This window comes from Mauremys reevesii, linkage group 4 (genome assembly GCF_016161935.1).
Source record: "Mauremys reevesii isolate NIE-2019 linkage group 4, ASM1616193v1, whole genome shotgun sequence".
Classification (NCBI taxonomy): Eukaryota; Metazoa; Chordata; order Testudines; family Geoemydidae; genus Mauremys; species Mauremys reevesii.
Genome location: NC_052626.1, coordinates 106,187,261 through 106,209,759, shown reverse-complemented (window position 1 = coordinate 106,209,759; position 22,499 = coordinate 106,187,261). Strand labels below are relative to the sequence as shown.

The following is a 22,499-nucleotide window of genomic DNA, read 5'->3' as shown; positions in this document are numbered from 1 at the left end:
CTTCATTTGTTTCTCCCTTCCCACCAAGCCGTTTGTGCATGTGTTATACTGCCCTTCATTTGTTTCTCCCTTCCCACCAAGCCGTTTGTGCATGTGTTAATTAGTATTTAATAAAAACATACTCTGAAAGATAACCAATCTTTATTTGTCTCCTACACATGGTGGTTGCTGATGGAATTACTACACAGTGGCAATCTGATCATTTGCTGAGTACAAATCATGGTTAGGAATTAAAGTTTTCATGCAAGGCAGCAAGTTAAGGCATGGTAGAGTGCTGTACAGAAAGACATTATTGGAGCTCTTTGTCAAAATGGTGCCTCAAAGCCTCCCTGGTTCAAATAGCCTCCAATTGTGCCCCTTTAACAGCCCTGGTTTCTGGCTGCTCAAAATCAGCTGTATAGCGTGGAGGTGGATCACCTGACACCAGGGGAAACTTTTCACCCATAGCCTCAAACATTATGGAGTGCACAGCAGGCTGTACTCCTGGGGGAATTCTGCGCCAAAAATGAAAAATTCTGCACACATTTTACAATTCTGTTTTTGATAAAATATGCAATGTAATCATACCAGTTTCAATTATTTTGGTAAATTATTTCAAAATACCTGTCAGCAAGTATGTCTGTAAGAACACAGACAACAAAAAAGATTCAGGAAATGTTTTTTTGACAAATAGATTCCTTACTAGGCATATTAATATAGAACTGAGTAATAATTTAAACTACAGTAGAGAGCAGTATTTCCTGCACCCCTCAGAAGCAGTGCAAAGGCTTGGGGGAGTCAGGGGTAATGGAGGAGCTGAGGGAGAGAGAAGTAACTGCTGGGAAGGAGCCAGGGTTGTTGGGTATGGGTGGGAAAAGTATGAAATAGTTTTTTTTTTGGGGGGGGGGGGGGGCGGGCAGGGAGGGATCATCCCCAATGCAGACCCTGGCTGACCCCTAGCCTCTCCCATTCAGTCAGGCACATCTGCGCCTATCCCCGTGTGTCCCAGCATCCCCTCAGCCAGTCCCCCTCCCTCATATCCATGTGTCTGTGCCCCCACTCAGCCATCCCCCTTTCCCCTTGTAGCTCTGCACCCTGCTTCCATGCTGATGATGCTCATTAAAAAAAATTATGCGTTAATTAAATTTTGACTGAACTCCTCGGGGGAGAATAGTATGTTTCCTGCTCTGTTTTACCTGCATTCTGCCATATATTTCATGTTATAGCAGTCTCAGATGACCCAGCATATGTTATTCGTTTTAAGAACATTTTCACAGCAAATTTGACAAAATGCAAAGAAAGTACCAAGGTGAGATTTCTAAAGATTACTACAGCACTTGACCCAAGGTTTAAAATCTGAAGTGCCTTCCAAAAATCTGAGAGGGACAAGGTGGGGAGCATGCTTTCAGAAGTCTTAAAAGAGCAACACTCTGATGCGGAAACTAGAGAACCTGAACCACCAAAAAAGAAAATCAACCTTCTGCTGGTGGCATCTGACTCAGATGATTAAAGTGAACATACGTTGGTTTGTACTGCTTTGGATCGTTATCGAGCAGAACCAGTCATCAGCATGGATACATGTCCCTTGGAATGGTGGTTAAAGCATGAAGGGACATATGAATCTTTAGAGCATCTGGCATGTAAATATCTTGTGATGCCAGCTACAACAGTGCCATGCGAATGCCTGTTCTCACTTTCAGGTGACAAAAACAAGAAGCGGGCAGCATTATCTCCCGTAAATGTAAACAAATTTATTTGTCTTAGCAATTAGCTGAATAAGAAGTAGGACTGAGTGGACTTGTAGGCTGTGAAGTTTTACATTGTTGTGAAAGTGCAACTTACAAATGTAGATTTTTTTTTGGTAGCATAACTGCACTCAAAAACAAAACAAAGACTGCACTACAGTACTTGTATGAGGTGAACTGAAAAATACTACTTTTATCATTTTTACAGTGCAATTATTTGTAATGAAAATATAAAGTGAGCACTGTACACTTTGTATTCTGTGCTGTAATTGAAATCAATGTATTTGAAAATGTAGAAAAAGTGCGATTAAAACCGATCAATTTTTTTAAAATCATGATTAGAGTTAATTGTGAGAGTTAACTGTGATTAAATCAACAGCCATAATATATTTACACACATCCCATGTGCAAGTATTTTCTACTCCAGATATGAACTATGTATTATGAACAGTCTTGACAGAATTCAAGTTTAATTTTCTTTGTATAATTGAAGGTGTTGATTTTTAAGCTTTATTCCCCCAAAATTTTATCGATTTAGATTTTCAGTGGCACAAAATTACAGGGATCAACATCACATATGAAAATATATATTAAACATCCTTGAAATCAAATGCTAAGAAGTTCAAGCATCTTTTTTTACTTTGCCTATTTGTAAATTTCAATCAGTGGAAATAAATGTTTTCATCAGTTTGTGTGTTTACTATGAAATCCATATGCATTGACAAAAATCCAATCCAAGCCTAATTATGAAAGGCTTGCAGAGACTATACAACATGTGCTGGTGCTTCCAAGGGAGTTAACCAGACACTTTACAAAACCATACATATCTACAAAAAAAAAAAGCTATGATCATTTTGATCAGTGCATCATCTATGAAGTTCACATGATAAACACTTCTCAAACTCACATATTTAAAGAAAAGGTTGGAGGCTGCCATCGTAGACCAATCTCAAATAGTTGGACTCCTGTTTACAATCTAGTTAAGTATAGTTTAAACTATTAACAAGTCTACTTTTTTTTTTTTTAATACCTTCCAACTTAAGCAGTCTGCGGCATTAGGAGAATGTATGAGAGAATTATGCACACACTGTACTAAGCAAAATGTGTGCCATTTTCTTTGACCTTACAGCTCATCAGTATCAGTTTGCCAGCACCAAGATTTAGGAGGCATTTGAAGAAGCCACATATTTACTCCAGACAGACAGAATACACACTGGTATAACTTGCAGAAGGAATTTCTCTATGCTAACACAGTTCAAACCATCTTGAATGACATATGTAACAGAATGTAGTGGCCAAACCGGCACCCCAAACTAAATTCTCTTTGAATCATAATAGCACAAGTGAAACTTAAGTTATCCTAAATGAGCCACTGGAAATACTCCTATCATAGGGAAATCCCCTAGAGATAAAGCCAGCTAGCTCTCCACCAGTTGATTCTGCTCCAGAGGCAAGTTTGGGACATGTGGTGACGTAGCTGGAGTGTGTTCCAGCAACCCTGGGGTCAGCAAAATGGTCTCCAAAGCACCATTCCAGCCAGCATAATTTTAGCACCTCTGTGGCTCCTCTAAATTGCAACAGAGGCCAATGTGGTCTTTGGATACCCACAGGGTCAAAGTAGAAAAGTAGCATAATGCAAAATCCGCACCGTTTTCCAGGTTATGGAGCTCTGGCATGCCAAAGAATCTAGACCACTATATTTATATCCCCCATCATCCCAAATCCAGCTACAACTCAGGCAGCTTGTGATTGTCTTATTTGCAGAAAGTGGATGTTTATATGAAAATAAAATAATTTTTGGTGGCATTTCTATTTACATCCTACATAATGTGATACACTGATGAAAAGCGCCATACAAGAGTAAGATATTATTATTACTCCTATTACTACAGAGGTTTCAAGGTATACAAATAGGTGTTCTAAAATATCAACTAGAGACTAAAAAGGAACATATTACACTAAAATTCTTTAAAGATATGGCAATCATAGGTATGTATTCTCTCTCTCTAGGGCAGATAAACATAACTGCAGAAAAACCCCTGGTGCAAACAGGGCTTAATAACCAGAAAAAGGAAAAGAGCACAAGGCCTCTTGAAGTTCACTAGCAATTTTGCTTAATTTGGTCAGATTAGCATTTGGATACAGTGATAGGCACTACAGCAAACCCTAACATAATTACAGTAGTTACATCCTGTTCACCCTGAAGGCTTAAGCAAGATCAGCCTATTGAACCGAGACTGGATGTGAAATCTTCACACATTACATCTAGAATAGAAGTATGGAGCCACCTTGTGGTAAAAAGTAAACTATCCTTAAAATAGTAATATTCAAAACATGGGACAGTCACGATATGCTAACAAAAGGAGTCCTGTCTATACTGTTCTTCTTCATCTAATAGTTCCCTGTAGAATTAGCTGATTATAGCTAGATTAACTCATTTAACAGTTATAGTCAAGGCAAAATCTGAGTTTAGTTATTAGCAAACAGCTTTTTCGGGCTGATAAATAGCAGTTGTTTCGGGCTCCAGATATCTACACTGTCAAAAGTAGAGTGACAACACCCCATCTGTTTCACTACTCTAAAACTCTCCCAATATAGATCCCACTGCTTAGGACTGATTTAGCCACTCATTTGAAGATGTTTATATGCTACAACAGTCACATCATAAAAGCAGAGTTACAGATGATAGCCTAAATATAGCCAAGGTGAAGAAACTACTTTTATAAAACAGGGTTTGGGTAACTATGCAAATATCCAGATCATTTTGCTGCTCAAACAAGCTTACCTTTTATGGGGTTGAAGAAGTTAAAAAAAGAGTCATTGGGTACTTGTTTGGTAATTGTTCGAACTGTGCCTCGACCCTTGTGTTTCTGCTTCTTCTTGATTGTTTTAACTGTAACATTTTTTCCTTTCTTCCATTCAATAGTACATCTAAAGACAGCACAAGGAATAAAGGCTTTAATGCAAAAAGACATTTGCGGGAAGAGAGGAAATAAGACATTTAGTGCAATAAAAAAAATCAAGGCAGATTGTTTGCAGTTGAAGAAAATTGAGACTGCTTTACAAAATGCTAAACCTATTTTGAACATATTGAACTTAATGTTGTAGTTACAAGGACTAATGTTTAATGTACAAACCAACATTTTCTTAAATGCAGGAGCCAAATGATCTGTTAACACCCTTTTGCACAATTCTGTCAATGACAAGACGCTATAAACTTTCTGCATCTGGCCAGGTAAGATTTCCTTTTTGTCAGGGAATCCCTAAGGTGGGGAAGTGGCCAGTGTCACTACGCTCCTGGCACATCCTCTTTGAGCTGCAGGCAGCCAAGCATAAGTTAAAAGACAGTTCAATATCTGCTCATACCAGGGATCAGAGTCCCAATACCCTAAGAATCAGGGTACTGTGAAGGAGACAGCCATCTTTACCGTCCCCTGGCCTAGTGGTGTGCAAAGCACAGCTTGGACTAAACAACCAAAGAATTGAGCCCAACGTATACTAAACGAGAAACTGCTTGCTGTTCAGGTCCTTGCTGCCAGAATGTCACCTGACTTGGTTCTCACTGCACCTCAACTGAGACTATATCTAGACGAAGTTTAGTCATGACTACGGGTGCCACTGAATGAGCTGAAAGTTCTGTCCTAACTGAAACAAACCCTTAATTAAAGAAGGCTGCTTGGCACACTCAGCCAACAGTTCAGTGGCCAAAAACATCTTGTTCCACAGATGATGTCTCAGAACAATTTGATAATTAGCTATTACATGGATGGGGTCAACGAACAATTGCTTTCTTGCTCTACTGATCCCAGTAACTAAGCATGGCATCCATGAATATACTTAGGCATCTAAAACCGACTTTGGCTATGTCTACACTACCGTGGTAAGTTGAGCAAGTTACACTACTCCAGCTACGTGAATCATGTAGCTGGAGTCGATGTAGCTTAAGTCGACTTACTGTGATGTCTACACTGCACTGGGTTGATTGGAGACGCTCTCCCGTCAACTTACCATGCACTCTCTTCGTTCCTGGTGGAGTACTGGAGTCAACTGGAGAGTGCTCTGCCGTCAATTTAGCAGGTCTTCACTAGATCTACTAAATCAACCCCCAGTGCACCGATCGCAGCAGCGTTGATCCCTAGGTAGTGTAGACGTAGCCTTAGACACCTAGTCTCCCACCACGTTCCAGTTTTGGCTCCACTGCGATCCACAAAATGGCCATGAAATCCTGTAGGCACCTAAGCTGATTCAATGCCTACATTTTTCAGAGTCAAAAGTTCCCTACTGCATATATTCCTGCCTATGAGCATGCACACTGCTGTCTTCCTTTAGGTATCTAGACACCCATCTCCTGCCTAAGTCCCAGAATGATTCACAAACAGGGGAAGACAGGTGTTCAGCTGCTTAAGTCATGTGTAGGACCTGATCCAGTAGGCAAGCTCAGATGTCACCTACCAAACTGGGCCCCATTCAAAATCCAGCTGCAGGATAATCTTATAACTTTTAGTCCAGCAGATAAGAGCACTCATCTGGGATGTGAGAGCCCCACTTCAATTCCCCACTTTCTACCAGAGTGGGAGAAAGGATCTGAACAGAGGGGTCTCCCACCTCTCACGAGAGTGCTCTAGCCATTGAGCTACGGGATATTCTGATATGACACAGCTCCCTGTTGAAAATGTTGCACTCTGAATAAATAATGAAAGTAGTTGGAGCTGGGGGCCTGGACCCAGGATCTTCCACCTCCCATGTATATGCCAGTGGTTAGGGCAGCAAGTGTCCCTCCTACTTTCTCTTATTTTCACCAGGGGACCCTGCATCAACTGTTTCCAAATACAATGTTTGCTTGCAATATTCTGAACATTTGAGGCACGTTGGCAGGGTGCCTTGGTTTCAGCATGCTTGTCAACATACCTCAATATTCCAGGAACCATCTCTTAAGAAGACTTAGAGGATAGCTCATATACATGACTAGGTTTGGCCGGATTGACATTTACCAATAAAAATGTAATTTTGCTGCACACGCAAACCAACAAAAAGAATATTGCCACTGATAAATTTACAGATAGCCAAAGAAAGAAAATGCTGCTTGAGAACTCAGTTGGATTTAGGTTTTTTAATTTGTGTATTTTGACAATGATGATAATTTTTGCATTGATGGTTATAAAGATTTAACGTTTTGAATCTTCGCATCTACTGTCGATAACTTATTGTCTGGTCCCCCACATTGTCTGATCCCCCCATAATTTACAAAAACCAAAATTTTAAATTAATAAGAATCAGGAAAAGATGTTTAAAAATAAATACTAATATCCATTTTTTTTTAATATATAAAAATCAAATTCTGCCAGGCCTATAAGTGACTATTGAAATTTTTTTTGCTGAACTTCAAGAATGCTAATTTAATGCCAATTGTGATGGTAGGGTTTTGAGGCAGGCAAATGCCCAATAAGGACTAGACTGAGACCAGCCATTAACTTTGAACCAAAACAACTTTTAACCACTACCTACCTGGACTGAATTTGAAAGACTTGTATCCTCACTACTAATCCCTTGAACTGGAGAGGCACAGTTTTAAATGCATATTATATTCCATCTGCACAGAATAAAACTGTTAGAGTTCACCATCTATACTACCAGTTTCATGCTTTCATCCACAAGACTTTCCTAGTATCAACCATTACCAAGCTAAAGAAAAGAGTCCTGGAGAATACAGACTAGAGGCTCCAAAAATATTTTTAAAAAACAGATTTTCCTTACCCCTCACAATCAACTATTTCAGGGCCTTCAAATGAAAAGGGATCAGTCTTGTCTGGCTCTGACTTCATCTTGTAGGTTTTTGTCAGGACTGAATTAGTAAAGTAGTCATTGGGCTCGAAGTGGAACTCTAATGAGAAAGACTAAAAGAAAGTTCCATTATTGTTTTAAATTATACCTGATTTAACAAATAAATAAAACAAAAAACAAACCCAGTAGGACAACCAAATTCTGAACAAATACAGGTAAGAGGAAATTGAAAGAGCATGTGTTAAATACATATCTACTGACTACAGTAATGATTTTTTAAAGTACAATAATTAACAGAAATAGGCTTGGATAATAGTCAAACTACATCAGTCAAGTTGTTTTAATGAAGCTTTTACAAATTATCTTTGTCTTACAGCTTTTAAGTTTGCATTTGAAAGAGACCCAATTTCATTTTATTTTACTGAACTAGGTTTGAAACCAGTTCAAAAGAATGCAGCTAGTCCTTCTGAATCTTTGATATCACACACAAGACTAAAGAATTGAATTTTTAAAAGTTACAAAAATAGTTTAAGATTCTAAATTACACCACCACATGGGAAGACTTCAAAAAGTTCTTCTGTGCTCATCTGGCAAGAGCTGGTGACTTCACAAACTCATGTTTAATTAAGATTACACATAGTCTGTTAATGGTTTAGAATCTTAAAAGTGAACTGAATTGCTTCTTTAAAGTTAGTTTTTCTTCCTCATGGCATCTACAAATGTTTTTTAGCTGAACTCTTCACTTTAGCATTTCTTAAGATTCTTAGGTGTTCTGTGTCAACATATAATTTAAATAAAATTAAAGGGTGGAAGTACTGCTGATTTTTAACCTTTACCCGAAAAATATGCATTTTGTCTCATTAAGTTATTGAAAATAAATAACTGAAAGGTTCCATAGGAAACATGCAAGCTCCTGTACAAAACATGAATTTTAAACTTACATAGCTTTCTAGAGCCAAAATGTACAAGGCTATGCCATTCAAAATTAAACATGCACCAGTTTAGAAATTAAAAATAAAGTTGTTTAAGTTATGCATGAGCAAAAAGGCAAGTAAACCTTAGTTTCTTCCCCATGTTCGGGTAACTCAGAAGCGCTAATATATTTAAAACTTTATCTAAAGTTACCTCTGCAATTCCTCCTCTTGCACAGGTGCTCTGGGGAAGGGCTATAAGATTGGCAGTTTTGGAGATGGAGAGAGTGCTTTTGGGAGTGCTGGGCTCCATGCTCTGGGTTAAGCCCAAGAGTGGATAGTTTATTTTCCATGGAAGCTTTTCCTCCTCAACCATGTCACAACATTCAGATCAAGTTATACACTTTCTTTTTAAAAAGCAAGCTAGTGTAGTTCTTTGAAGATATGAAGAGTCCTCTTTTCTCTCCACAATCTAGCTCAGGGGTCGGCAAGAGTCTTCATTTATTCACTCTAATTTAAGGTTTCGTGTGCCGATAATACATTTTAATGTTTTAGAAGGTCTTTCTATAAGTCTATAATATATAACTAAACTATTGTTGTATGTAAAATAAATAAGGTTTTTAAAATGTTTAAGAAGCTTCATTTAAAATTAAATTAAAATGCAGAACCCTCCGGACCGGTGGCCAGGACTCGGGCAGTGTGAGTGCCACTGAAAATCAGCTCACGTGATGTGTTCGGCACGCATGCCATAGGTTGCCTACACCTGCCCTAGCTTGTCTGCTGCATTTCCAGGATCATCTTTTTAGCGAGATAACTGAATAGACTCCCATTGGCACCAGCTAGTTGTTCATTTGCGAGCGTTGTTAATGCATACAAAGGCTGCTTGGGGGGAAGAAATGGAGTAGTCTTGCTAGACCAGGGGAGGATAGAAAGGGAGACTAGAAACTAGACACAGATCCACTGGTTATTTTTGTACTCATGGTGGTTATACTTTGATCCGCTTTTTAAGAGCAACAGGGGTTGCATCTTACTGAGTCTGTAAAACTAAAAAGGAGAGGGGGAGACTTGTAAACTCTGAAGAGTTTATACAAACTCAGCCTGGGCTCTGAAAGTCAAACTTGACTATCTATCACTAGTGATGACTAGAGTTGGGCAAAAAAAATGTTGACAAGTAGTGAATTTGCCAGGAAATTCCTCATGGGGGGACACAAACAATCCAGAAATTCAGGTTGAATTCATTTAATACTTGTGGCTGAAAAAAATGGGAATGAAGAAATGGAATCTTAAAAAACCCTGTTCATTTCAAAATGAAACATTTTTGTATTTTATTTAGAAATTTAATTAATTTTTAAAAAAATTGCAATGAACACCTATACAACCCCACTGAATGCAACTCATGTTACACAGGATAACTGATGGCCATCATCTGGCTGACAAAAATCTTTACTATAGTTGATTTGTGAAAACATTTGCAGGGCTGGCAGTGTTGTGCAACTAGAAGCAGAACTGAAATGGAATTAGACAACAATGGAATGCCAACAACACCCTTCCCTCCCCCAGAAAAAAAGTTAGTTTTCAGAATTACAGAATTAAGAAAGCCAGATATAAAAAAAATAAGAATGAAGTTAGAGCAATACTATTTTGTATGGCATCATTACATCTCTCCAGAATGATAGCTCAGAGCAATATATTAAATGCTCTGACATATTTATAGTTTGAAACCTTCTCCAATGTTTCTTCAGAAAACCACTTACTGAAGTAATATTCTGAAAGTGAATCACTGTAGCTTGAGAGCATAGCACCTAGCTACAGGATCCTGATGGTCTTCTAGTCTTAACTATCTCCCCTACAAAATGTGACTAATTTTGCTAAATACTGAACATTAAGGTTTATTGAGGTAATTTGTGGGCAAGATGTATCTGACATTTAAAATAAACTGAACAGAACAAGTTATAGTATGAACATGACTCCTCAGTATCAAGGTTTGATTATATTCCTTTAAAACTGCTTTTCTTGAACTGCAGCAACTATGCTAAAGTCACATTTGGTCAAAAACAAAAATTAATTAAGATTCCATTATTTGCAGCTTATTGCGTCTGAAGCAGAGAAACTGTTTTATTAGAATCTGATAATTCAGAACATACTTAGGCAGTGAGTACTTTCTGCAATAAGAAGTCCCAAGTACTAAAGTTACACACACACAATGCTGTTCCTGTTACAAACTGGTGAGTCTTTTTCAGAAAGTCACTATTATAAAAGACCAAAGAGCAGTTTTTTTGTAAAGTGGGTAAGAGTTTCAGTGTCTTTTTATTAAGTTTGTCCCCAAATCTAGAAGAGACATTGAGTTTGTCAGTCTTCTATTATTGGATTTAATGTAGCACTGGAATGGAACCCATTACCAGGAAGATACTGTCAACAGGTTACGAACAGTGCAAAAGGCAAGAAAAGAAATCCATTGGTAAAATCTGACCAGCCCTAAAAACCACGTGTTATTGCAATTTTGTTTAAGCTATTTTAAACCACAGAAAATTAAGCTGAGTGACAGTATGATATTATCTACAGAACAGAACAGTTTTTATTAACATTCTCTGAACTACACTTTAAGAAATTTGCATAAACAAATGAGAATCCTTTAAAGGGTTGTCTAGTTTGCTTCTGTGCTCAAACACAACCCACCAACTTTGTGATCTCGTGGTTGTATCTTAGGTTGGCAGGCAACAGATCATTGTGCATGTGGTATTGTACGCCCCTTTGTGACAAACTCACTCTTACTTGGCATGCATCTTGGACCATTCTCCCTGCTTTGAGAGCACTTTACGTCTCTCACTAAAGTTATTAGCGTTGTCTGCCTCAATTATTGCTCCTTCCCTTATATTTTACTCCCTCAATTAGTCTGAGTTATTGTTTTATTTTACAGAGCCTGGGGCACCTCACAGAAGGAAGTTTGGGAAGGAATACTACATCAAATTATTCTCCAACTATTAAAGCTTTTGGGAAACCATCTTTTTTCCTACTTGTCCTGTAGTGAAGCAAGTCTGGTGTGTACACATACCTTTTATCATGGACAACTGCACTGTCACAACATTCAACAATATAAACAGTCACACAATGAAGTGTGAAGAGAGGCTGTGAGTAGAAGTTAAAATATTTGAGGAAAAAAATTAGACTAAAGTCAGTTTGCATGGATTTAAAAACCCAATGGAGTAATTTATTGGACAAACATCCTAGTGTAGCATTTTCAAACAACAGTAATGTATTAAGGCATAGGAATCAGAAAGACGTTTACTCTGTGGTAGCTGAGAGAAAACAAGATCACTTGTAAATTTGATTTTTCTAAAAATATTCTGACAGGACCCCATGTCTCAGCTACCTAACAAAACACAGCCAGCTCTAAGCTCTTAAGGTTTTTTTCCATTTAAGAGCAGTGATAATAGTACAGGAGTCCAAACAAATACAAAAACAAGTTATGGGGTGTTAAGGCACCAAAATGGGATTTCCTTATGGAAACTGAATGCAAGCAATTATGTTTTGCAAATGTTGCTGCCTTGCAGATGTCCACGACAAATATCTTTCAGGCAAGCAGTGCAGGCCACTTCGCTTGATTCAAAAGAGGATTGTCATGACCTACTGTCAAGGCAATGACTTCTATTATAAACTGTCTCAAAAACTGTAGATTTACAGTTGAAGTCCATGAATACTTTCTGGTGTACTTGCCAATACTTCGGCTTCCTGATAACCTAGATGTTTTAAAGTTCAATCATGATGAGCCAGACATAACTGATTTAAGTTAATTTCTGCAGCTAAGTGCCAAATGATTCCCTTTGTGTGCTCATTTATAAACTCCACTAGTAGTTTAGCTTTTTCCTTGCACAGATAAGATTACATTACATTAGAAGTCTGACTTTGTTTTTATTAAAAATAAATAAATAAATAAATGGTTTGTCAAAGTACACATCTACACATCAGCTCAGAGGTATAATTCCCAGCTCAGGTAGACTTAAGCATGCTAGCTCTGCTTGGGCTAGAAATGACAAATAGCAGTGCAGCCATGCAGCTATGGGTGGCAGCTCAGGCTAACCACACAAGTATGAATGCAGGAGGTTGAGTGGGACTATTTAAATGGGCTACTAAACTGCTGTGGCCACCCAGCTATTTTAGGCATTACATGAGCTTAGCTAGTGTGTGTACGTCTATTTGAGCTAGGAATCGCTTATCTCAGCTGCTGTGTTGATATTAACTCTAAGGGTATATTTATCTGGAAAAAAAAATGGTTACTAAGTGCAGTTAAAAAAAATGAAATCTTTTGTTCAAGCTTTCTGTATTTTTGCATCTGTACCATATTTTTCATTACTGCTTTAGATTAACAGAACTTAAGTCATGTTGATTTCCATTTTATTTGGGGAAGGTATAGTTTTTCTAATGTGATGAACAGTACACATGATTCTTTTTGAATAATGTTCACTAATTTGTCCAAGTATTAAATATTGCATAAGTAGCTGTTTCAGTTTTTCAATATAAAAAATTAGATAGGCTAGAGTACAAGACAATAAAGGGCAACAACTAAAAATCGGTGCTCAGAACCCGAAGCTTGGCATCTTTGGTCAGAAAAGTATGCCCCATGTTTTCACACTGATGGTTGTAGGCAGGGAGGGATCAAAAACACATTGAACCATTGCCCATCACTATAGTGTACTATTTAAAAATAAATAAATAAATCAGACAATACTTACCATAGGCTGTCCAGGTTCAGAAAATTTCACTTTAATATCCTGCAGGTGTTTTAAGATTGGTTCATCATATTCCTAAACAGAAAAGAAAAAAAGTTTGAGTAGGCAGTATTTTGAAAAGCAAATTCTCATCTAAACTTGCTCACTTCAGAGCAATGAACTATGCAGAACCTACAGTTTGTGATAAATTGGAAATTCAGATCCAAGTTCTTTGAAATTACTTTAAAACTGTCATTTGCCAAATTCTCGTTTGTTGAAATCTGTCATCTTATCTTTGAAGTTCAAGTTGCCATCTCCTGGGGTAGCATGTGACTGAAAATTAAACTTACTGGGAGATGAAAACTCCAATTACTACTCCACTGCTAAGCAGAGACATGACATGACAGATGTATAAAAATGACTAGTTTTAGGGGATTATTCCAAAATATTAACAGAAAGTTAATAGGATAAATTATATAAGGGCAGAATGCAACAAAATGTAGCAAATATATAAGTCCAGTCCAATACAGGTACAGCCAGTTTAAGTACTCGCTCAAGATCCTTAAATTATACAACTACCTAAACATGTATGAAATAAAGTAGCAAAAACATATGGGAATAATTGTTTTGAGAGTAGAATGTGAATATATGCGCTAATGGATGCAGAACTAATTGCAATACCAGTTTCCAAACAGCTTAGATCTTATTTATCAAAAACTTTCACTTAGTAACAAGCAAGCAAACTACAAACTATCTTCAAGTGTTTTATTTGATAAAGACCATATGAACATAAGAACGGCCGTACCGGGTCAGACCAAAGGTCCATCTAGCCCAGTATCTGTCTACCGACAGTGGCCAATGGCAGGTGCCCCAGAGGGAGTGAACCTAACAGGCAATGATCAAGTGATCTCTCTCCAGCCATCCATCTCCATCCTCTGACGAACAGAGGCTAGGGACACCATTCTTACCCATCCTAGCTAATAGCCATTTATGGACTTAGCCACCATGAATTTATCCAGTCCCCTTTTAAACATTGTTATAGTCCTAGCCTTCACAATCTCCACAGGTAAGGAGTTCCACAAGTTGACTGTGCACTGCGTGAAGAAGAACTTCCTTTTATTCATTTTAAACCTGCTGCCTATTAATTTCATTTGGTGACCCCTAGTTCTTGTATTATGGGAATAAGTAAATAACTTTTCCTTATCCACTTTCTCGACATCACTCATGATTTTATATACCGCTATCATATCCCCCCTTAGTCTTCTCTTTTCCAAGCTGAAGAGTCCTAGCCTCTTTAATCTTTCCTCGTATGGGACCCTCTCCAAACCCCTAATCATTTTAGTTGCCCTTTTCTGAACCTTTTCTAGTGCTAGAATATCTTTTTTGAGGTGAGGAGACCACATCTGTACACAGTATTCGAGATGTGGGCGTACCATGGATTTATATAAGGGCAATAATATAGTCTCAGTCTTATTCTCTATCCCCTTTTTAATGATTCCTAGCATCCGGTTTGCTTTTTTGACCGCCTCTGCACACTGCGTGGACATCTTCAGAGAACTATCCACGATGACTCCAAGATCTTTTTCCTGACCCATTGTAGCTAAATTAGCCCCCATCTTGTTGTATGTATAGTTGGGGTTATTTTTTCCAATGTGCATTACTTCACATTTATCCACATTAAATTTCATTTGCCATTTTGTGAGATCTTTTTGAAGTTCTTCACAATCTGCTTTGGTCTTAACTATCTTGAGCAGTTTAGTATCATCTGCAAACTTTGCCACCTCACTGTTTACCCCTTTCTCCAGATCATTTATGAATAAATTGAATAGGATTGATCCTAGGACTGACCCTTGGGGAACACCACTAGTTACCCCTCTCCATTCTGAGAATTTACCATTAATTCCTACCCTTTGTTCCCTGTCCTTTAACCAGTTCTCAATCCATGAAAGGACCTTTCCTTTTATCCCATGACAGCTTAATTTACGTAAGAGCCTTTGGTGAGGGACCTTGTCAAAGGCTTTCTGGAAATCTAAGTACACTATGTCCACCGGATCCCCCTTGTCCACATGTTTGTTGACCCCTTCAAAGAATTCTAATAGATTAGTAAGACACGATTTCCCTTTACAGAAACCATGTTGACTATTGCTCAACAGTTTATGTTTTTCTATGTGTCTGACAATTTTATTCTTAACTATTGTTTCGACTAATTTGCCCGGTACAGACATTAGACTTACCGGTCTGTAATTGCCGGGATCACCTCTAGAGCCATTTTTAAATATTGGCGTTACATTAGCTAACTTCCAGTCATTGGGTACCAAAGCCGATTTAAAGGACAGGTTACAAACCTTAGTTAATAGTTCTGCAACTTCACATTTGAGTTCTTTCAGAACTCTTGAGTGAATGCCATCTGGTCCCGGTGACTTGTTAATGTTGAGTTTATCAATTAATTCCAAAACCTCCTCTAGTAACACCTCAATCTGTGAGTTCCTCAGATTTGTCACCTACAAAAGCCGGCTCAGGTTTGGGAATCTCCCTAACATCCTCAGCCGTGAAGACTGAAGCAAAGAATCCATTTAGTTTCTCCGCAATGACTTTATCGTCTTTAAGCGCTCCTTTTGTATTTCGATCGTCAAGGGGCCCCAGTGGTTGTTTAGCAGGCTTCCTGCTTCTGATGTACTTAAACATTGTTATTACCTTTAGAGTTTTTGGCTAGCCGTTCTTCAAACTCCTCTTTGGCTTTTCTTATTACACTCTTGCACTTAAGCTGGCAGTGTTTGTGCTCCTTTCTATTTGCCTCACTAGGATTTGACTTCCACCTTTTAAAGGAAGTCTCTCTCTCACTGCTTCTTTTACATGGTTGTTAAGCCACGGGGACTCTTTTTTAGTTCTTTTACTGTTTTTCTTAATTTGGGGTATACATTGAAGTTGGGCCTCTATTATGGTGTCTTTAAAAAGGGCCCATGCAACTTGCAGGGATTTCACTTTAGTCACTGTACCTTTTAACTTTTGTCTAACTAACCCCCTCATTTTTGTATAGTTCCCCCTTTTGAAATTAAATGCCACAGTGTTGTGCTGTTGAGGTGTTCTTCCCACCACAGGTAAAGGATTCTCAAGAACTGCAAGCTCTTGGTTACTCATGTCTTCCTCAAGTATCATCTAGTAACTGGGGGGAAAAAGCAGGTGAAGTTAGCTTTTTCAAATGGAATTAGCTTACCTGAACTAATTCACTTAGCATATCTACATTTCTAAAGATTGTAAACCAGAAGTCTGGAATTCCTTTGGGATTTGACTCTTCTGCTGCGGCTGCTGCTTCTTTCTCTTCTATTACTACTTTGTTTTTGAGGTCTCCCTATGAAGTAAACATAGAAATGTTTAAGAAAAGCACAAACTCTTCCTAATTAAAAGCCTTCCTCACTTAGTATAAAAAGTACAATAGAACCTCAGAGTTACGACTACCAGAGTTACGAACTGACCAGTCAATCACACAACTAACTCATTTGGAACCAAAAGTAAGCAATCAGGCAGCAGCGCGCGCGCACACACACAGCAAATACAGTACAGTACTGTTTTAAACTACTAAAAAAGGTAAAGCAGCATTTTTCTTCTGCATAGTAAAGTTTCAAAGGTGTATTAAATCAACATTTAGTTGTAAACTTTTCAAAGAACTACAATGTTTTGTTCAGAGTTACGAACATTTCAGAGTTACGAACAACCTCCATTCCCGAGGTGTTTGTAACTCTGAGGTCCTACTGCAGATGCTTAAAATGCTGTCAGATTCCTGAAAATCGTGACTTGAAAGTTCATGTTTAGAGATGGTTTTAAACCAAGATAGTCAATTCCACTTACAAATCAAATCAAACAGACCCGAAGTTTATTTACAACTGTCTTTCCATATTTGTAAATTTTAAAGTATGTACAACTGCTGGTAGTTTGGCACTAGTTTAAAGTGCTTTCAATTTCCATGGAATTCTTGACTAAAAGATACAAACAGATAACTTTCCAATTTCATTTGCTATACTCAGGATTTTTTAAAATACACTAAAATAATAAAACCTAAAGACAGGTACATGCCTAAACTAAGTAGATGTACACCTCTACCCGAATATAATGCAGTCCGATATAACGTGAATTTGGATATAATGCGGTAAAGCAGTGCTCTGGGGGATGGGGCTGCTTTACCGCATTATATCTGAATTTGCGTTACCGCAAGCGGTTCCTCTGCGCGCCCCCATTACTTGCTGTGGCCCTCCCTGGGGCCCCCCACCGCAGCTCCCCTCCGCTCCGCCTCCTCTCATGAGCACACCGCAGCTCTGCTTCTCCCCCTCTCTCTCAGGCTTGCCACGCCAATCAGCTGTTTTGCGCAGCAAGCCTGGGAGGGAGGAGAAGTGGAGCTGAGCGGCGTGCTTGTGGGAGGAGGCGGCAGAGGTGAGCTGGGGTGGGGAGCGGTTCCTCTACCCACCCTTACTTGCTGCAGCCCCCCTGCCCCAGCTCACCTCTGTCTCCTCCCACAAGCGCGCTGCTCAGCTCCACTTCTCCTCCCTCCCAGGCTTGCTGCACAAAACAGCTGATTGGTGCGGCAAGCCTGGGGGGTGGGGGGAAGGGGGGAAGGCGAGCTGCGGCACGCTCGTGGGAGGAGATGGAGTGGAGGTGAGCTGGGGGGGGCACAGAGGAACCGCTCCCTGCTCCAGCTCAACTCTGCCTCCTCCCCTGAGTACACCGCTCCACTCCCCACCCCCTTCCAGGCTTGCTGGGCCAAACAGCTGATTGCGGGGAAGAGGGGGAAGAGAGAAGCTGGGGCAAGGAGCAGTAAAAGCGGTTCCTCTCCCTACCCAGATGTAACTATAACACTGAGATTTTTGGCTCCCAAGGACCGCGTTATATTGGGGTAGAGGTGTACTGTTCTACAGGGCAAGAAACAGACCAATCCTCTGTTTCTCATTTTCACTGTGCTCTATCTAAAATTTAAATTGGTAGCTTGTGGGGCAGAGACGGTCTTTCCAAGTCTTCTAGGAAACATCTGGCAAATTTATGGCTGATGTAATAATGAAAAGTACCTACAGATTATGCTATCCAGGTTCTTCTCTTTGGGGCACAACTCCACAGTCTTCAAATATATTAAAAGATATATGAAAGCTGCTCATTGTAAGTTGAGAAAAAAATTTAATACTGAACTAAAATTCAGCATGAGATTGTGCTAATACATGTCCCTGCTACTATGTCCTCATCCTACAACACAGCAAATCCAGTTCCTGATCATGGAGAATTCTGCTGCTTTTCAGTAGCAAAGGTAGCATCACCAGAAGCACTTAGAATTGCCTCCAACAAGATCTACTATTTGAGTGATGAGTCAAGAGCAGAGAACAGCAATTTATTACAGTTACCAAAGGATCGTGTTTGGGCAATATTTATAGCAGTTCATAAGATTAACTGAACTTGTGTATATACATAAGAATAGGTAAACAGAAAGTCTCAGAAAGCATTACAAACTTCAATTGCTTGAGGACTGCTGGAAGTTACCAAAAAATGGTCCTCAACACATGCCAGTAACTTCATAAACTGCTGCCACTCATCCCATAGATTTAGAAACCTTGTCATTTGTGCCTGTGGTAGTACTGTGGATTACCATCAAATACAATGAGTAGTAAATATAGACTGAGGGTAGTATTAATTTTGCATAGAGATAAGAATGACTAAAGAAAATGGAGAACAACTCAGGAAGAAAGGAAAAGTGTGTGTATGTATGAGTGAAAAGCACGACAAACTTCTTTAAATTTAAAAAGAAGTTTCTTCCCCTCAAAGGTTTTGAGCTTTGAGAGTCCCTAAAACTCATTAAATATAAATGGCATGTGCTGAAGCTATAGAAAGCCCTTCTTAAAACTCAGTATTTTCTACTACACCCAGAATATATAAAAAGCATGCTGTCTGCTGGATCCTTACTGGAATAAAACTTGCTTTACAATACACTTTCCCGAAGTCTGAGATATTTATTTGTCAAATCTATATTCATAGCACTAAAAGCTAGTTATGTCCCCCAAAATAAAGAACAGCCAGCCAGTCAGTGAGCCAGCCTTCTATTACTTTGGTGATTTATGTAGCACTGGAATGGAACCCATTAGCAGAAAGATACTGTCAACAGGTTACGAACAGTGCAAATGATAAGGAACAAACAACCGTTAAACAGTATTGGTTGATGGCAATATACTGTCAAATTCAGTAAGTTTCTGAAATTTAATTTTAAATGGCAAATTTGAGGCCAGAAGTGACCACCATGATCATCCAGCCTGACTTCTTGCACATTGCAGGCTACAGAACCTCACCCATCCACTCCTGTAGTAGGGACACAACCTCTGGATGAGTTACTGAAGTCCTCAAATCTTCATTTAAAGACTTCAAAGTTACAGAGAACCCATCATTTACTTTAGTTCAAACCAGCAAGTGACCAGTGCTCCAAGCTACAGAGGGAGGCGAAAAAACCCAAGGTCTCTTCCAATGTGACTTGGGGAAAAATTCCTTCCGAAACCCAAATGTGACACTCAGCTATACCCTGAACATGTGGTCAAAATCCAGGACAGACACACATCTGGTAAAGTTACCTGTAGTAACTCAGAGCCCTCCCAATCTGGTGTCTTGTCTCCAACTGCTGGAGACACTGTCTACAATGGCATATGGGCAATCCATGATGGCTGTTCGCAATCTCATCATACCATCCCCTCCACAGACTTATCACCTTCAGTCTTACAATAGATTAAGTTTTTCCCCTCCACAACTCCCTTTAGAAGGCTATTCCAGAATTCCACTCCTCTGATGGTTAGAAACCTTTGTCTAATTTCAAACCTGATTTTACTGTTGGCCAGTTTCTATCTATTTGTTCCTGTGCCAACACTGGCCCTTAACTTAAACAACAGGAAGGGACAGGAGCTAGGTCTTCTTATCTTAGGTATTTTTGCTTAAGTGAAAAATTAAAAGTAAACTGGATTATAATTTTAGAACACTGAATAAAGTTTGGGTTTGTCTATGTAAACATTTAGTTCACAGCAAGCTAGAGTAAGAATCTATGCCACACTAGCTTTCCATGGACCAACTATCTGTGTGGACCCTGCTGACACGCATTAACTCGTTTGATAATATACTTTGATCTGGTCCTCTTGAAAAAGGATGATATCAAAGAGAATTAAACTGTTAATACATGTCAGCAAGGTCCACACAGATAATTGGTCCGTGGAAAGCTAGCGTGGCATAGATTCTTACTCTAGCTTGCTGTGAACTAAATGTCCATGGCGGACTAGAATGGGGTAGATTAAATTCACACCCCAACTTGCCAAGAACTAACTGTTCGTGTAGACAAGTCCTATATGTCATTGTGTTCAGTCCAGGCTTGTGCTTATTACAAGAGTTCTATAAGAAATCTAGATTTCAAAAAGATTAGATTTAAGACAGTATCTTTCAGGCTATATAAACAAAATTAGTCCTTTATCAAATTTTCAAACTAATGATTAGCTTGTTTTTACTCACAGCTAGTTTTTCTTCTTCCTCATTTTCACTGTGCCACTCTGACTCTGCATCTGTAGGTTCAGCCTCACCAATGACAAAGTCCCTTCTCTGCACAAGAGAATTATACATTTAAGGGAGAAAATATTAAAGCAGTAATTAAGGTTACTCTGAACAATTCCCTGGGCTGCTATGAAAGGTTGGGCAAAATTACTGCCTCTGGCAAAATACAAAAACTAATTCTCTCGTAATGACTTCCAGCTTGCAAAACAATCCTTAAAAAAAAAAACAAGGAAAACAATTGACTTACTAATAGGATAGATAAGTATCCCCAATTATTAGGGTAAGAGCATGAAGCTAACAGACAACTTATTAGGGTGGTTACCACATGTATTAACAGTAAGTTGCAACATAAATGAACTAAACAGGACTAGAGTTACTTATGTTTAAAGTGAAATCAAAAAAGTGGAAGTCACAATTGTCTGTTTTGTACTTTACTACAATTTCAAATAGATACCACTGAATGTCAGCAAAAATAACTTAGCTCACATACTTTGGCTATAAAAACAGTTGTCAAATACAGTTTTATTGTTCCTACTCTTGTATAGCAGTCAGGGTATGTCTGCAAATAAACCACTCTGCTGCTATAGCATTTCTGTGAAGATACTACCTATGCTGACGGAAAGGCTTCTCCTGTCGACTTAGCACTGTCTACAATGGGGGTTAGGTTGGTTTAACTGCATAGCTCAGAGGTGTTGAATTTTCACACCCCTAGGTCAGTATAACCGTCACTTAATTTTCTACTATAGACCAGGCATTAGCTGCACTTTTGCTAGAGACCCTTACACACAGGGAAGCAAAAAAAGTTCTGTACAAAAGAGAAATCCTCAGCCACAGCAGAGGATCACAGCAATGGAGGAAAGATGGAGACTGCAAATATGGTATATGGTTCACTTTTTCACTGGCTCTGCACCAGACAAGTCCTCAACTTAACTTTGGAGTAGCCTAATGGCTGAGTTACACAGGCTGCCAACACCATCAAGAGGCTGAAAATGCAGCCAGAGACCAGCAGGGCTTAGTAAAGCACCAGCCACACACACTTGGCCAGCAGCAAGGAGAGCTAGTGCAAAACCAGTATACTAGCTCTATGTCACCAGAAGATTCCCCTACACTAGTATGAGCCTCCTGGGGCCAGATTCTGCCAATGCTCCAGAGTAAAGAAGCTGTGCGCCATCTGAGAATCTGTCGCACTATCAAAAACTGCAGTGTTTTTTATATGGTCAATGTCAGGAAATTCAGAGTCACGGGTATCAATTGTAGGAGTTCGCAGCAGGCCACAAATACACTTTTCACATACAAGAGAAGTCCAATTACAATCCTATCGATTACACAGAAAAATGCATTAGCTATGCAAAGAAAATGAAGACATGAACAGACAGAGGATGAAATTGTCTTCAAAGAATTCATTATTATTTATATCTAACACGGTGAATGTTAAAGCTAAAATTTAGGTAAGAACCAAGAGTTGACATTAAGAACAAACAATCTGTTGTACTAAAGAATGTTCTCTACCAATTAAAGGAATTCTTCTGTCAAAGAGAAGAATCTTTGTCTACTTTGTGTAGATGTCTACATTTGAGAAAATGTACACCACCCTCCACCTCCAGAAAGGTTTTTGCTATTTTCTCATTATTGAATGTAAACAAAAGAAAGCGTGGCTTATGAATATTGTCATAGCATCAATAGTTTTGTTTGTGTGTTACGGTTTTTGAAACAATTTTTAAAGTGAGGAGGCTGGGATCTAGAAAAGTTGCTAAAATGTACTATCTAGTGCAGTTCTAATAAACCCAAGAGCCCAGGTATAGGATACAGACTCACTATATACCTTC

The 22,499-nt window shown here is 38.9% G+C and overlaps 1 protein-coding gene and 2 non-coding genes across 5 annotated transcripts in view; all 3 read right to left on the bottom strand.

The window, feature by feature from the left end:
• NAP1L4 (nucleosome assembly protein 1 like 4) overlaps positions 1-22,499 on the bottom strand; it is a 53,211-nt gene that overhangs the window by 12,921 nt on the left and 17,791 nt on the right. For all 3 annotated transcript variants that reach the window (XM_039536366.1, XM_039536367.1, XM_039536365.1), the window contains exons 6-10: positions 20,635-20,721; positions 16,337-16,471; positions 13,147-13,218; positions 7,479-7,618; positions 4,510-4,655 (exon numbers count right to left, since the gene is read on the bottom strand). In XM_039536366.1, the coding sequence (XP_039392300.1) occupies positions 4,510-4,655; positions 7,479-7,618; positions 13,147-13,218; positions 16,337-16,471; positions 20,635-20,721 (580 nt within the window). The remainder of the gene's footprint in view (positions 1-4,509; positions 4,656-7,478; positions 7,619-13,146; positions 13,219-16,336; positions 16,472-20,634; positions 20,722-22,499) is intronic.
• LOC120405477 lies at positions 10,731-10,851 on the bottom strand. The gene has a single exon (XR_005598592.1). It is a non-coding gene; the product is annotated as a small nucleolar RNA SNORA54 (small nucleolar RNA).
• Positions 19,145-19,274, bottom strand: LOC120405478. Its single transcript, XR_005598593.1, has one exon. It is a non-coding gene; the product is annotated as a small nucleolar RNA SNORA54 (small nucleolar RNA).